Source organism: Hoplias malabaricus, chromosome 5, assembly GCF_029633855.1.
Source record: "Hoplias malabaricus isolate fHopMal1 chromosome 5, fHopMal1.hap1, whole genome shotgun sequence".
NCBI lineage: Eukaryota > Metazoa > Chordata > Actinopteri > Characiformes > Erythrinidae > Hoplias > Hoplias malabaricus.
The window spans coordinates 36,187,659-36,202,640 of NC_089804.1; the positions used below are offsets into that span (position 1 = coordinate 36,187,659).

The 14,982-nt window shown below is 40.5% G+C and overlaps 1 protein-coding gene across 1 annotated transcript in view; it reads left to right on the forward strand.

Annotated features, from left to right (window-relative positions):
* The first annotated feature begins 336 nt into the window (after nucleotides 1-336).
* The window catches only part of LOC136696879 (testis-expressed protein 264 homolog), a 51,309-nt gene continuing 36,663 nt past the window's right edge, over nucleotides 337-14,982 (forward strand). The window contains exon 1 of the mRNA XM_066671602.1: nucleotides 337-877. Within this exon, the coding sequence (XP_066527699.1) occupies nucleotides 623-877 (255 nt within the window). The 5' untranslated portion in view covers nucleotides 337-622. The remainder of the gene's footprint in view (nucleotides 878-14,982) is intronic.

Here is a 14,982-nt window from a genome sequence, read left to right on the forward strand (position 1 = left end):
TTAAGAGTCATGTTTTCATTTTTTTCAATTTTATACTTGCTAATATATAACGTTAAAATGTAATATAATCTAACATATTACCTAATATTCAAAAACTGCATTTATTTTAACTATGAACAAAGAGTATTATTTATTAAGTATTATTAATGAATGTACCATGTTTTGACATAATTCACAAATTGACAAACAAATATAAAACATTTTTAAAAATTTGTTTACTACATGAAATCCGTATTTGTTTTCGCAAACGGAGTCTGATGAAATCACTTAAAAGTTTCGACTCAAAGTGTCGATTCATTAATTAACGGCACATGTAGTGTTTTGGTTGGAGCGCTGGTGTGATTTGCACAGTAGCTCAAATAGTTTTTAAGGTTATTTTGGGATTATTTGCCATGAATATGCAAAAATTGTACTTCTATGTTTGTGATTTACCCTCAGCTGGCTCTGTGTGGGTTATTTTAGTGTTTACTAAAGCAGCTGCGTGAACAAGGTCAGGTTTTAGCCCATTTCTTGGACTTATTTTCATCATTAACAACTATATAAACAGTGTTTTCTTACCTGGCAAACTTCCTATAGCTGCTAGGAAACACTCAAGTTCCTGCTGCCGAGGATTAGCGCTGATATGTGGGATTTAACACTAAACCTCGTTGGTATCTTCCTCATATTGCTGCTGCCGTTAGTCTCTTTCTATGTTGTGTACTCTGGACTTTTAACGCAGATTCATATTAGGACCGGGGCTCCTCCAGTCAAAAGCGTCACGGTGGCTTATAAATTCAAACAGGGACCTTATAAAGAGTGTGGAGCTCTGTTCTCTGAGTGCTGCTCTTTGGCACCAAAGCTGTCAACCGTGGGCATCTTCTATGATGATCCAAAGAAGGTGAGAGATACTCTATTACTCTGTCATTCATGCACATCTGCTATGGAGTGTATTTTGTAGCAGACTGCTTTAAAATCATTGTGTCACTGACGGTATCATTGTGGTTTGGGTTATACTGACGTGTATTATCAGGAAAATGGTCTGTGCATGTCAGCCTACAGTCACAAGACACAATGCCAAGTGTCAGCCAATAAAATTATGGAGCCCTCATGACTGGAAACGTGTCCTCTAGAGTGATGACACTCTATGCAGTACATTTGTGCCAACATCTATTATAATGCATTCTTAAAAGAGCAGGGTCTGTCAGTGGTAGACATTTTACTACAGCTGGGGTGATTAGGAGGCCAGAAATGGCCAAAGTGGCAGATTTAGCCAGGCATTGTGGATCTTTAATGACCTCACTGAGTTGTAGTTCACATTAATGGTGGCACCATTTATTTTTTATAAAATGTCCCTGTCACTTCAGTCAGGCACTGAAATCTATGTAAATCACAGGGACTGTGGCCCCTGTTGGCCTCACCAACATCACCTCTAGGGTTAGTGGCTAATGGCAAAGTAGATTCATCCCAGTAAAAGCTTTATTAGAAGGATATAGATATTATTTTCATAGTTTTGCACTTGATGTTTTAAAAGATAATTTCAGTCATTATATGTACCTGGTTCTGTTACTACACTGTAATAAGGTATTGTGAACACAGAAGATGTAATATACCCGAGCACCACTAGGTGACGCTGTCGATGCACTAATGGTGGGTTTACTTCACTGGTGATTGTAAGGAACTCACTTTATCTCACATTAGCTTTATTTACTAATAATTTGCACTTTCAGTCTTAAATGATATAAATGGTGCAATACTGGGCTTGTTTTTCTGCCAAGACTGGATTTCCTCCATATTTGTTTCAGCTGATCTATTTACACAAAGCCAGGGAATAGCCTAAAGCAGCTTTAGAACTGGATCTGAGTCCAGCAGCACAGGGTTGGAGTCTTCCAACTGCCCAGGCTGGAGGAGAACCAAATACATCCTTGGGTTTCCTTTATCATGTCTACCACTCTTTAAGAACAAGAATTGAGACACCTTACCCCTAGGCAAAATGGTGGTGTAGGGCTAAGTGCTAGGGGAAAGAGGTGAAGGACAAAGAGTGGACGCTGTAAATGCTGAATTGTTTAAATGTGTTTCAGATGCTGGAAAAATAATGATTATTATTTAATGGTTATTTCAACCAGAGAGAGAGAGAGAGAGAGAGAGTTTTCTCTGGCTGTATATTGAGGCAGTACAGTAACAGTGGTGGTTCATTAAATGTTTGAGCTGCTGGCTGTGTGTGAAGGAGAAGTAGAAAATTCTGAAAACTCATTTGGTTGCAAAGCTTCCAAAATGAAATCCTCAGGCTGGAGCTGTCACGATCACGGGTTTTACATTTAACTGAGGTTGAAACATCTGTTTCATTGGTTGTTTTTGCTCATATTATTGTCCCATGGCTAAAACCTTACTGATTCTGGACAAGAAACACTAACTTTCACACATTCACCCAGTCACCCACACAGTCTCACTCAGCCGATCAAATTAGTGTTTTCAGACTGTGGGAGGAAACTGGAAGAAACCCTTACAGACACAGGGAGAACAGCCCACACTCCTCAGAGACAGTGACCCGAGGATCAAACCCAATATACGGAGACCCTAGAGCTGTGTAGGCAGTCACATTTAAAATGATTTGAAATGTATTTATATTAATCTATCATAATCTAATTAGTAATTATTAATCTATTAATAATTCTTTGACTAATTGGCAATTTTAATGTTTTCTTTTTTAAAATTTTTAAAATTGCCTTCTTTTTAAAGCTAACTTCATTATGTATTCTTTTCCACCAATGTTGTTTTTAATTTTTATTTTGAATGGTGTGATGACCTGTGGGTGTGGTTTGCACCTGGGAGCACTATACAGTGACCTGACACTTTTTTTCAGTGACCAATGAATAATCTCTCCAAGTTGAGTGCTGTCCTTGAACACCAAAGCTAACCACAGTGATGTTAAATCCTGAGGAATAGCTTTATAGGATGCATTTATTAGAATGTGAACACTAAAAGAGCTGTTTTCAGTATCGGCTCTAAAAAAAAACCCAAAAGCTCTTCCAAGATCAACTTTCTTACGTTTTCTAAAGCTGAAAAGAGTCAAAGCCCTGCTCTCCAATTACTGTCGGCCAGGCCCCAGTGTGAACGCAGCTGGAGAGCTTTGCTGGAAGGAAGCTTTAGCACAGCTCCTAGATTCAGTGTTAAATAAGGACTTTAGGGACCATCACTGAGCCATTTCTCAGACCATCAGACACGGTGTGCACTTCATATCTTTAACTTTAATGTGGACGAGTCCAGGTATACTCCCTCTTACCTTACATACAGGTGCTGGTCATAAAATTAGAATATCATGAAAAAGTTTATTTATTTCAGTAATTCCATTAAAAAAGTGAAACTTGTATATTATACTCATTCATTACACACAGACTGATATATTTCAAGTGTTTATTTCTTTTAATTTCATGATTATAACTGACAATTAGTGAAAACCCCAAATACAGTATCTCAGAAAATTTGAATATTACTTAAGACCATTTTAGAAATGCTGGCCAATTTAAAAGTATGAACATAAAAAGTATGAACACGTACAGCACTCAATACATAGTTGGGCTCCTTTTGCCTGAATTACTGCAGCAATGCATGGCATGGAGTCGATCAGTCTGTGGCACTGCTCAGGTGTTATGAGAGCCCGGGTTGCTCTGATAGTGTCCTTCAGCTCTTCTGCATTGTTGGGTCTGGCATATTGCATCTCCCTCTTCACAATATCCCATAGATTTTCTATGGGGTTAAGGTCAGACGAGTTTGCTGGCCAATTAAGAACAGGGAGACCATGGTCCTTAAACCAGGTACTGGTAGCTTTGGCGCTGTGTGCAGGTGCCAAGTCCTGTTGGAAAATGAAATCTGCATCTCCATAAAGTTGGTCAGCAGCAGGAAGCATGAACTGCTCTAAAACTTCCTGGTAGACGACTGCATTGACCTTGGACCTCAGAAAAGAGTGGACCAACACCAGCAGATGACATGGCACCCCAAACCATCACTATGGGACTGTGGGAAATTTACACTAGACTTCAAGCAACGTGGATTCTGTGCCTATCCTCTCTTCCCCCATACTCTGGGGCCTTGATTTCCAAAGGAAATGCAAAATTTACATTCATCAGAGAACATAACTTTGGACACTCAGCAGCAGTCCAGTCCTTTTTGTCTTTAGCCCAGGCGAGACGCGTCTGACGCTGTCTTTTGTTCAAGAGTGGCTTGACACAAGGAATGCGACAGCTGAAACTTATGTCTTGCATATGTCTGTGCGTGGTGGTTCTTGAAGCACTGACTCCAGCTGCAGTCCAGTCTTTGTGAATCTCCCCCACATTTTTGAATGGGTTTTGTTTCACAATCCTCTCCAGGGTGCGGTTATCCCTATTGCTTGTACACTTTTTTCTACCATATCTTTTCCTTCCCCTCGCCTCTTTATTAATGTGCTTGGACACAGAGCTCTGTGAACAGCCAGCCTCTTTAGCAATGACCTTTTGTGTCTTGCTCTGCTTGTATAAGGTGTCGAAGACTTTACTTTACTTTAGATGCTGGAGAAGTGTGAGCTGTGAGGATTTGATGGCATTCAGCCACATACACTTTACTAATGTAAGGTACTGATGTTGGAAGATTAGTTCTGGCACCCAAACACATTCCAGAGGTAATGGATAGAGCATCATCACTGTAGAGAACACAGACCCATAGTCAAGTTTCACTCTGTCTACAGGAAAACCCCCCACTTTCACATTCTTTTGATCACACTCTGAAGAGGGGGTTTATTAAAATAGTTGCCTTTTTCCTTAAAAGGGACTTGAAGGAGATGTGTGTTGACTTAAAGCCGTTCAATCAACTTGCTTGTGCTTGAAGATGGATAGAGGCCTGCGCTATGTAATTTCAAGAGGTCAGAAATGACCTCAGGGACCCTGAGAAAGAAAGGCTGCTTGTCCTTCCTTGTGGATCAGGCTTGATGGCATGCATATTTATATTGGCATGCCAAGGTGTTTCTGCATGCTCCCAGAGTGATTTGATTATAGTGAAAATCTCTGAGTTCTAAAATGACAGTTCTTTAGGGCATTAATCATAATGGTCATGAACTCTCAAGTATCACCACAGCTTGAGAATAGACAATAAAAAAAAGCAAGGAAAGTTTTGCAGGTTTTACTGGACCAGCTTAAAATTGCTTAAAGTGCAAGGTGAGAATTTCCTCTTTGTGACATCCGCAGTTGTCTTTTCATCTTGTTCTTTATCTGTAACCACGATTGGCAGTATCCTGACACATCTCCATGATGACTTAGGGGCTAAGAAATGCAAACTATGAGTGGTCTGTGTCATATGTGTAATGTTGCCAGTCTCCCAACCTAAATATAGCACTATTGCTATGCACTAGTGCTTTTCCACTGCATCGTCTCTAACGGGAATCGCTGTCTTTGAAAACCACAACAACAGCGGCGGTAAAGTTAGGCACTGTTTACTCATCATGTATTCGCGTGTTGTTTTAGATATAGGACTAAACATGGCTCTGCATCCCAGTTCTCATGGATTAGTTTTACTTTTAGAACATTTGGCCTTCAAATTTTCATCTGCCATGGGCCCGAGGAGCATATAAACCTCTTCAAAACACCATGAGGTTAAGATACGAGCTGCCATTGTGAGTCAGATATAAAGAAAAAACATGAAAGCTGCTATCTTAAGAGATTTTACAAGTTGCTTGTTGTGCTGGATTTGAATGAGCTCTGCATTTCGTGGTGATTGACATGGCTCTGGCCAATCAGCGCTCTGCAGGGTTTATGCGTCACCATTTAGTACCTACTCTGCATCGTTGGAATGCGGAGCGAGCTGGGAAAAAAAACTTACTGGAAAATCAAAAGAGCCGTGCCAAGTCTTGTAGAGTCGTGTAGGTTCCATGCAGTGGAAAGGCACCAAAAAACATAATGTAGCCTGATCTCAGCGTTAGGGAGTCAGCAGAAAGAATGGGTGGTATCCACAATTTTCATACCATCTCAAAATGTTATCACGTTATACATAGGGTGGGGGGTGCACTGTCAGGCTGTGTGAGCCTCATATCTGTGAATGTGGATCGAATGAAGGGTTTTCGGCGCTGTGCAGTTCAGCTCAGCACAGCTCAACATTGTACACCAACACATATGTTGATTAAAAAAAACTGTTTCTGAGAGAGCAAATTTAAGTGCTGGAGGAACAGAAAAGGATGAAAATGAGCTAAATAAGAATGTCTTTACACAGTTTAGAGGCACAGCTGGCCAACTAACAGGCACTTCAGTGAATTGGAGTTCAAATCACACATATTTACAGGATGTGAAGGTTTTTCTCTGCATTTTTCAGCTTCATTCCTTTCTTTTAACCCAAACTCAGCTCTGAACTCACAGCTGCGGTGTGCTACTAGGCTTGTGTTTTTCCTCACCTGTATTCAAACTGTGATATCAGCAGTCAGTGAGCTCCCACAGCGCCCCCTCCCTGTGGCTCTCTTAAAAATGCAAATAAATTAACTTTATGGCCATGTACTGAAACACACAGAACAAGAATTTGACACACCACACACATCATAGATACTGCCCTCGTTTTGAGATAACATCCGCATTTTTAAATATCGTGGTAAATTGTATTATTATACGGCCCAACCCTAGTCGGCAGGATAAAATTCATTTTATGTCCAGTACAACTTGGACGATTTAGTTGATTATAATTGTTTATATCTTTTTTGATGTGTTTGAATCAGGTTTTGATGCTGTTTTATACACCTCTAAAAACGTCCTCTTTTGTTTCTGTTCTCCTGCTCTCTGAGGTCTCTTTTGCCTCCTTTCCACGTCCTGTCAATGTCCTCCTCCATTGGCCAGTAATGTTGCCATGGCACTGAAGCATCCACCACCTCTCGACAGAAAAACGATGCTGGAATGTGGCTTGGGTTTGATTGACGGCTCTTGTCCCCTCTGCGCTCAAAGGCCCTTTGTTGGGTTTTTTCCCAGGCCTCCAATTAGTAACTGGCCCAAACCGCTCTTGCACACAGCCACAGCTAAATCTTAATCCAGCTCGGCTAATTGGCCTAATGATTTCTGCTCGTTACTGAGGGGCCTGGAGGGCCACCGCCAACGTCAAGGTCAGAGGGCTGGAAAGCGCTGGGTTTTTGTGGGCCGAGAGAGCGAAAGAGACAGAGAGACAGAAGGGCAAGAAAACAATGAGGTCCTCTGGGAAGTGAGCTGCTCCTGGTCTGGGGCTCTAACAGCCATCTCCAGTCTCTCGTGTTTGTAGTCTCTGCCGCCTGTCTGCCCTCTGGCTCTTCTCTTCATCAAAATAAACAACATGGTGGACCTGGAGATGGCTGCCATGGGGAGAACATTCAGTGTGGCTGCGTGTCTTTTGGTGGATGGAGAAAATGTGTTTCAGACCACAGACAAAACTGGGAGGAATACACTCTAGCAGACCTGGAGGTCCACATCCTACAGCGGTGGTCCTCAGACATTTTAAAGCTAGGGTAGGTGATTTTGTAGAAACCAGTCATTGCGGGTGGGGTTGGAAAGAAATCCTACTAAAAAGCCCCACCCCATTCTTTCAGCCGTGCTTCCAAAGCTTCCACTCCTTCAGTTTACACATTAATGTATACACAGAAATGAGTAAACGCAGAGAGTGCTGCCGAGAGAATAATATTTATCATACCTATAAACAGTTTTTATACCGTCTACTATTACTCGTTTTAAATTCCCCAACTGCCTTCAAAAAGTTCCTTACTATTCCATTCCACATTTAAAAATGACTAAGTTGAGTTCTTTGACATTTCAATTCCACCTTAAATGCTGCTGCGATATTCACACAATCACACTATCACTGGCATATTTGGGGTTTCCGTTACACTTTAAACAGTGAAGAAGTTACAGACAAAAAATACTGGACAAAGCTGCAAGCTGGAGAATAAACAGCTACGTTTGCTTCTTTTTTTCTATTCCACTTCAAGTGCTGCAGCTATCACAGGATGGCTCACAGATTTCAGGAAGGAGGGCCTCTTAAAAAATGTTGTGTAGGGCCCCAGGAAAATCTGGACCAGCTCTACATATAAATAAACACAAATAAGACAGTAAGCTACACCACCTCAACTCATGTCCTGTTAAAGCCAATTTATTCATTCAATTTAATTAATTAATTAATTGGTTTATGTATGACAGATAAACACATCCAGATAGTTAACTGACGCTGTTACAAAAAAGCAGCTATTGCAGCTATAACAATTAATTTTATACACACACACACACACACATCCCACATAACATACAAAAAATGATAAATTGATGATAAATGATATAATCAGTTTAATTAAAAAAAACCTCTGCATTACTTGCTATATCTTTCTGTGCTCTTAAAGTCCTCCACCATTGGAAAGCTCCACCGATTTTTACTCTGGTTTGTCCTCTGGCTTTATTGGCTATGTCAATAACTTCTTTTTATTGAATACCTTCTCTGCCACTGACTTTCAGTTCTTTAGTTGTCTACCAGTGCATGCTGTCTGTTTCTTTGCCATTTTCCAGTGCTCAGTGGTGCTAGTATGTGTGTGTGTATATATATATATATATATATAAAAATATAGGTATGTATGTATCTGCGCAAGCGCAAATGAATACATGTTCAGGTCCGGTGCAAGAGCATGGATTTTGTGCATGTACGTAGATCGTCAGTTAAGCCATTCAATCATTTTCTTTGGTCCAAAACTATGGGATGAAATATTTACAGGTTTTGCTATTTTTTGGATAATATACACAACAAATCTCTTTCTTCTTATCATCAGATCTTTAAACGTACTGGCTGATATCAGGAAGTTGTGAGTATTTCGAGAAATATAAGAAATATATTTTTAGGAAAAACCACCTCCCGTAGCTTTAACCAAAGGGTTAGTTTCCTGGTGGTGGTGGTGGTGGAGTTTATCATGTCATAACGTCATAACTATTTTTACCTAAAGAATGTTAATTATATTATTAAAATTGTACAATTTTGCGAATGTAAATCCACTGTGGACTACTAGATTTTGATTTACAGTTTGATGTTTGAGCGTTCTGTTTCTAACTGAAAGTGCCCAATATTAACCCTCCAAAAGAACTGGATTCAGGTGGCGCTAAAACCATCATACCCAGTGGCAAGTTTGTGTGCTTACTGTCATTTTTTTTTTTAACAGTATTTAACATTAATACTTTGTTTGAAGATTTACAGTACAGACATAACGCACTGTTCAGAGGGCACAACCTTTTCTCCACACTCCTTTATTAGACAATTTATTTTATGATGTTTTTAATAACTATAAAACCTTTTAGTTGCTGTAAGCTTAATAGCCAACATATTTAATAGACACTTTAACTATTAGCGTATAAACATATTCAAATTAACAAACATATTAATATACCTCAAAATTCATGGTTCCTATGATTAGTGCCTTTCCTGAAACAGCACTATTTCATATGGTTAAATTATTTTATATGGATAAATAATGTCAATTTTTCAATTATCTGTTTATTCCCAGCTAACAGCCTTCGTAGTGTTATTGTGAGCCTACATTAGCAATATTAGCTATTGCCCAAGGCTACTATAACCATAAGGCTTCATAGTATTTGGTATTTTAATGAGCCAACATTGCTAAATTTAGCATTTAGCATTACGGAATACGGATACTATCATTGACTATCCTGTCTTAGTAGCTGTTGCTATACCCAGCTCATGCTATACCTTCTAACTTCAGTTTATATAGATTTATGGTATATAATTTTATAAGGCACACAAAAAAAGCCTGTACACATGTACTGTCAGACTTTCATGAAAACTCCTGAAAGCCTCATGCTATAAGAGTGTGGATAGCTGTCCTGTTTTTTCAGTTTTTTCTTCTTGTCCAGCACCTGGAAGAAGAAATAAATTGTCTTCCCCTCTCCAGTCTGGCTGGCTCACTCTGCTACCGTTTGCTAATTGCTAGGTCCTGTCAATCAAATATAGAGGAGGCGAGGCACAGTAGGACGCCCATTTGGTGAGCTGTGGAGTGTGTCCTCCTGTCTTGCTTGCCGTGAGACTTTGTCTGTGTGTGTGTGTGTGTGTGTGTGTGTGTGTGTGAGAGAGAGAGAGAGAGAGAGAGAGAGAGAGAGAGAGAGAGAGAGAGAGATATCAAGGGATATCTCTAAAGCCTGGACTGTAGAGATTTCCCAAATGCTGCTATTTATCTCTGGAATAAACTGGATTTTACTGGCAGATTTCACACAGTAGCAGGGAGGGTTACGTTTGATGTTAAAGCTGTAAATATAGAGTAGTTTGAGGAGAAATACTCTGTTTAAGAGAAACTTGGTCAGAACTAGTCACAGTAGTTGTCAATGGAACCAGACGCCCAAAACAATCCAACGCCTATAAAATGGCAGTTCTCTGATGTTTCTTTACTCTTTATGGATAGAAAAGTAAGTTCTACGCTGTAAAGCAACACATAGGTCATGTGTCAACATGAAACTTACACTGTACACTATGCTGTACCCTACACCGTAGCCTGACATGCATTTCCCCCAGAAATGTAACTTTGCATCATGTCAACGCAGTCCACAGCAAATATGACTGGTCTCCAGTGAGATGAACATGGATCAAGTTGAGGAGAGAAGTTCAGAAACATGAACTCCTCTACACTGCAGAGATGGCAGACAGCAACAAATTAATTGTGAGATCCCCTCATTTGTTAAGGTGTCTTTGCAGCACACATGGCGCCCTCCAGTGGCCCCTAGAACCTCTGTACCCTTAAGCTGTGTTTAGCTACAGAAAGCTATTACACACGATGGCTACAGTTATTATTTCCTTTTTTGTCTATTTCTTTTTTTTTTTTCAGCATGAACATCTTCACAGCTCCACATCCTTTCAAACCCAGAGCAGCTTTATATTTTCAGTGTACCACATAGGAATACACAACCTGATGTGAAGGCATTTTTATTTCCCTAGCTCTTTAAATGTCACAGGACCCACAATAAAAATTGGAAACCAAAGGCTTGGAATGATCAGTCTGGGAAAGACGTGTGGATAATGTCTGAAGAAAATTCAGAGTTACTCTCACTGTTTAATTAATTAGAATTTTCACCTTCCTTTTTTAGTTCAGGAAATGAACTACCAGTGCTATGTGAGAGGATGAGAGAAAGAGGGATGGAAGGAAGGATGGGGAGGGAGAGAGTTTGGAGATAGGGAAGGCATGGCGGGAGGAATGGAAGCATAAGGAGTAAGTGGTTCTGCAGATCATGATTAAATAGCACCGTCTTCTAAGACGTGTTGGAGTTGATCCTCCAGAAAGCTCTGTGCTACTGTTGTCATGTGGTCATGCTGCTGCAATCCAAGTGATGATGTACAAATCTGTTTGAGATGGTTTTCCCTCCCACGGACTCAGAACAAAGCAGTGTTTCTGTGTTTCTTTCCCTCTGAACTCTTTGTGTTAAATTGCATTTTTTATTTTTGGAAAGGAGCCGACACATCGACCTCTCAAACCCACAGGGATTCCCTCTGTCCCCCTTCAAAGACACACACACGGAGCAGGAACTGAATCTGCTGCTCTACAGCCAGGCTCTACTGCTGTAAAATCAGAGCTTGCTCAAACTCACACGTTGTGTTGTCCAGAAACTGTTAAACAAACCAAATATGAATATGTATAGAATATGATTTACTGAGCCTGCAGGATTAGAGCTATACAGTTTGGGCTAAATGCCAGATTGTGAAAATATTTTCACTATTTTCACGTTTCAATTGTGATGTACTTTGCAGTCAGTGGTGAATAGTTAGCCCTTCAGTTTGAGTCTTAAAAGGCGCAAGTTATTACAAAATCCCATGTGTGTGTGTACATTACCGTGAGGATCTGGAGCCCACCAACCCACACACACTGAAACAAGACCCACAGTCAATTTTAGATTTGCCCCGCCCCCCATCTGAGTCTGTCCAATCACAGTGCTGGACCAGTGAGGGCGAGGTTAAACACAGCAAAACACACAACGAACATGGGGAAATAATAGCACTGAGTAAAAATGTCTAAAAAGGAGTCACTTTTGGAAAAGGTTATAAAAACATCCCTTCTGAATATTAATAAATTGTAAAACAATCTTGGTCACATCCTGATTTTGATTGTAGTAAATCTATGGGGCTTTCTGTTCAGATTCAGAAGGCCTGATTGATGGGAGAGCTTACTTGGCTTTATTTACGTAGATACCTGTAACGATTTCAAATGAGAACAGATGTGTAGAAGAGGCTAAAATGTTTATTAGCAAACGGGGAAATCCAATAGAGTAATAGCAAACACACAAGGGGTAAACACACCAGCCGACAGGAACATACAAGCAAAACACAGTCGTAAATCCTAGAGGCAGCCCAAATAGTCAAACCCAGAAAGAGAAACAAAGTCCAAAAATGGAGAGGCAAACCATAGTCAAGGAACAATAGATCAAAACCAGAAAACACAGATAGAAGGAATGTACGCTCTGAGAACAGGGATGATACTTCTCAAAAGATAGAGTTAATAAAGGGTTTGACACAGGCGCAACCAGACAATAATCAGGAGAGTTGGATCTGTAATGCTTGACCGGGACCGGCTTGGCTGGAGGAGTCATGTGACAGTCAGAGGAGTTCTGGGCAGTAGTTTTTGAGATCAGGATTTGGTTTCATTATCAGTTGGTTCAAAAGAAGGCATGACAATACCACAAAGGAAACTAACATTATTGGTTGATTTTTAGGTTTTCAGGCTTTGCTTTGCTTTTAAATGACTCTAAATGAAATCTGTGAAAACTGGCTTTCATCTTACCCCCAGAAATCTCACTTCTGTAACCACAGCTTCCATCATAAATTCAGCATTTGGCCATTAGCTTCAGGAATAAGTGTAATATATCAAATATATATGTGTTATACTGCACCTCATAGACATTCAGTTAAACAATACTGGACTGTTCCTTTAAATAAGGTTAAACTAATCCAGGCTGATAAATATCAGCATGTGTGTATTTTTAGCAGAAGCCTGTTTTTGGCTATTTCTGAGTTATGTTCCTCATGGACTGTGGGTCTGCTGACATTCCTGGGGGACTCAACAGGGGTCCGCAGTGACCCAGAGGTCTGAGAGACGAATGGCTGTTCTACTCTTTGAATATCCCCCGCAGGCACTGGGCTTATGGCATTTGTTACAGGGACTGTAGCATTTTTTAGCATGTTTACCTAATTTCCACAAAATCACATTTATCCTGGGTAGTATACTGACCTAGTCCAGTCTCCAGTTCCCTCCTCAAACCCTTCCAAACACACACACCATTGTACCTCAGTTAGTTTATATATGGGTTCCCCCATTAAATCAGCCCTCTGTAAGACCTCCAGTTATTACCGAGCATCGGTGGAAATACGGCTAACAAGCATTGTGTATGTACATTTACTTTGTGCCACACATATTGTTTGTGTTTACATGAACAAATATACATTTTTGATATAAATATCAATATTTACTAATGTATTAATTGAGTTAATAATAAATCAACTTATACATAAAATTTTTGTGGGCAGAAATATATTTAAATATATTTTCAGGGACAAAAATTTTGTATTGATCTTATTTTTCACACAGAGCCCATCTTGTATTCCCCCGGCATACTGATTAGTGTGTGTGTGTGTGTGTGTGTGTGTGTGTGCAATCCCTGTGTGAAGATGACAGCCGGACGTCTGTGCTCACGGCAATTAGAGCCACAGAATATCATCAAGGCGTTTTTTTCTACTTCCTAAAACACAAACACACACGCACACACACACACACACCTACTTATAAACATCACAACCTGCACCTGCTGCATTTCTTTATTAAATCCTACCAGTGTATAATTTATTTCTTTTCTCTCTCTTGGTCATGTTATTTTCCGTCTGAGCGGCTGGTCCTCATTAGGACAGTCTTCGCTTTGTGTTTTTGAGTCTGTGTGTGTGTGTGTACAAGAGGCAGGTGAGGAGGAGAGTGGGTTTACAGCAACTGAGGGCTGTGGTAAGCTTGGAAGGTGTGGGGAAAGGCTGAGTTAATTGCTGCCTCCAGACGAAGAGATTCCTCAGGCCTTTGAGGGGCTTTTGGAAGTTTTTTGAAGGACTTTTGGAAGGTTTTGTTGGGGAAAGGCAGGGATTTGAGGGGGAAGTTTAAGCTGTGGTTGAGGGTTCAGTGTCAGTCTGCTTGTCTGTTACTTTTGTTAGAAATTCGGCATTGAAGAGTCAGGAGACTGGAGTTCGGCGTTGACTGGAGTTTATTTACACATACACAGGAACATGTATGAGTACAGCTGGATGATCTCAGTCTATCTCAGGATGATCTGAAGTTTGGAAACTGGAGGTTCAGAGGTTTCCTTCACATGCATGCAGAAAAGCACGGGCACAGCTTGGTCATCAGTTTGTCACCAGTTCAGTCTGATCCCAATCCAGTCTGTGACTGTTGCCAGTCCAGTCTGTTCCCAATCCAGTCTGACACCAAATATTTTAGGAGGGCCTTATATACATTGGAGTAGTGGGGGAAGGGAATTGGAGGAAGACGAGGAGTGAGAGGAGGGGTATGTAGAATGAGGGTGATGAAGAACATGTAAGACAGAGGAAGGGGGGAAAAGGTGAGAGAAAATGGAAATCAGGTGAGGGATAGGAGGAAGAATAGGGGTGAGAGGAGGGGTAGGTGTGATGAGGGTGATGGTCAAGGAAATAAGGAACATGATGAGACATGAAACTATGATAGTTTCTCTCAATTCGCCCTTTGATTCTCTTAATTGAGAATCACAAAACTGTATCATCATTACAAGTATGAAATGGTCAAATGCTTCAACACTGTTTCGCTTCAGTCCATTTTTGTAGCGCATGCCTCTACAGCCCCTCAGCTCTGTAAGCATCAAGTGGCCAAGATGTGTGCATAATGCCTTGAAGAACATCATTTGATGAGAGATCTTAAGGTCTGGTTGAAGCTGTAGACACTCAGCTCATCAGCCGTTGTAGTTTTGGTCAGAAGTGTGAAGATCATTCAGACCATGC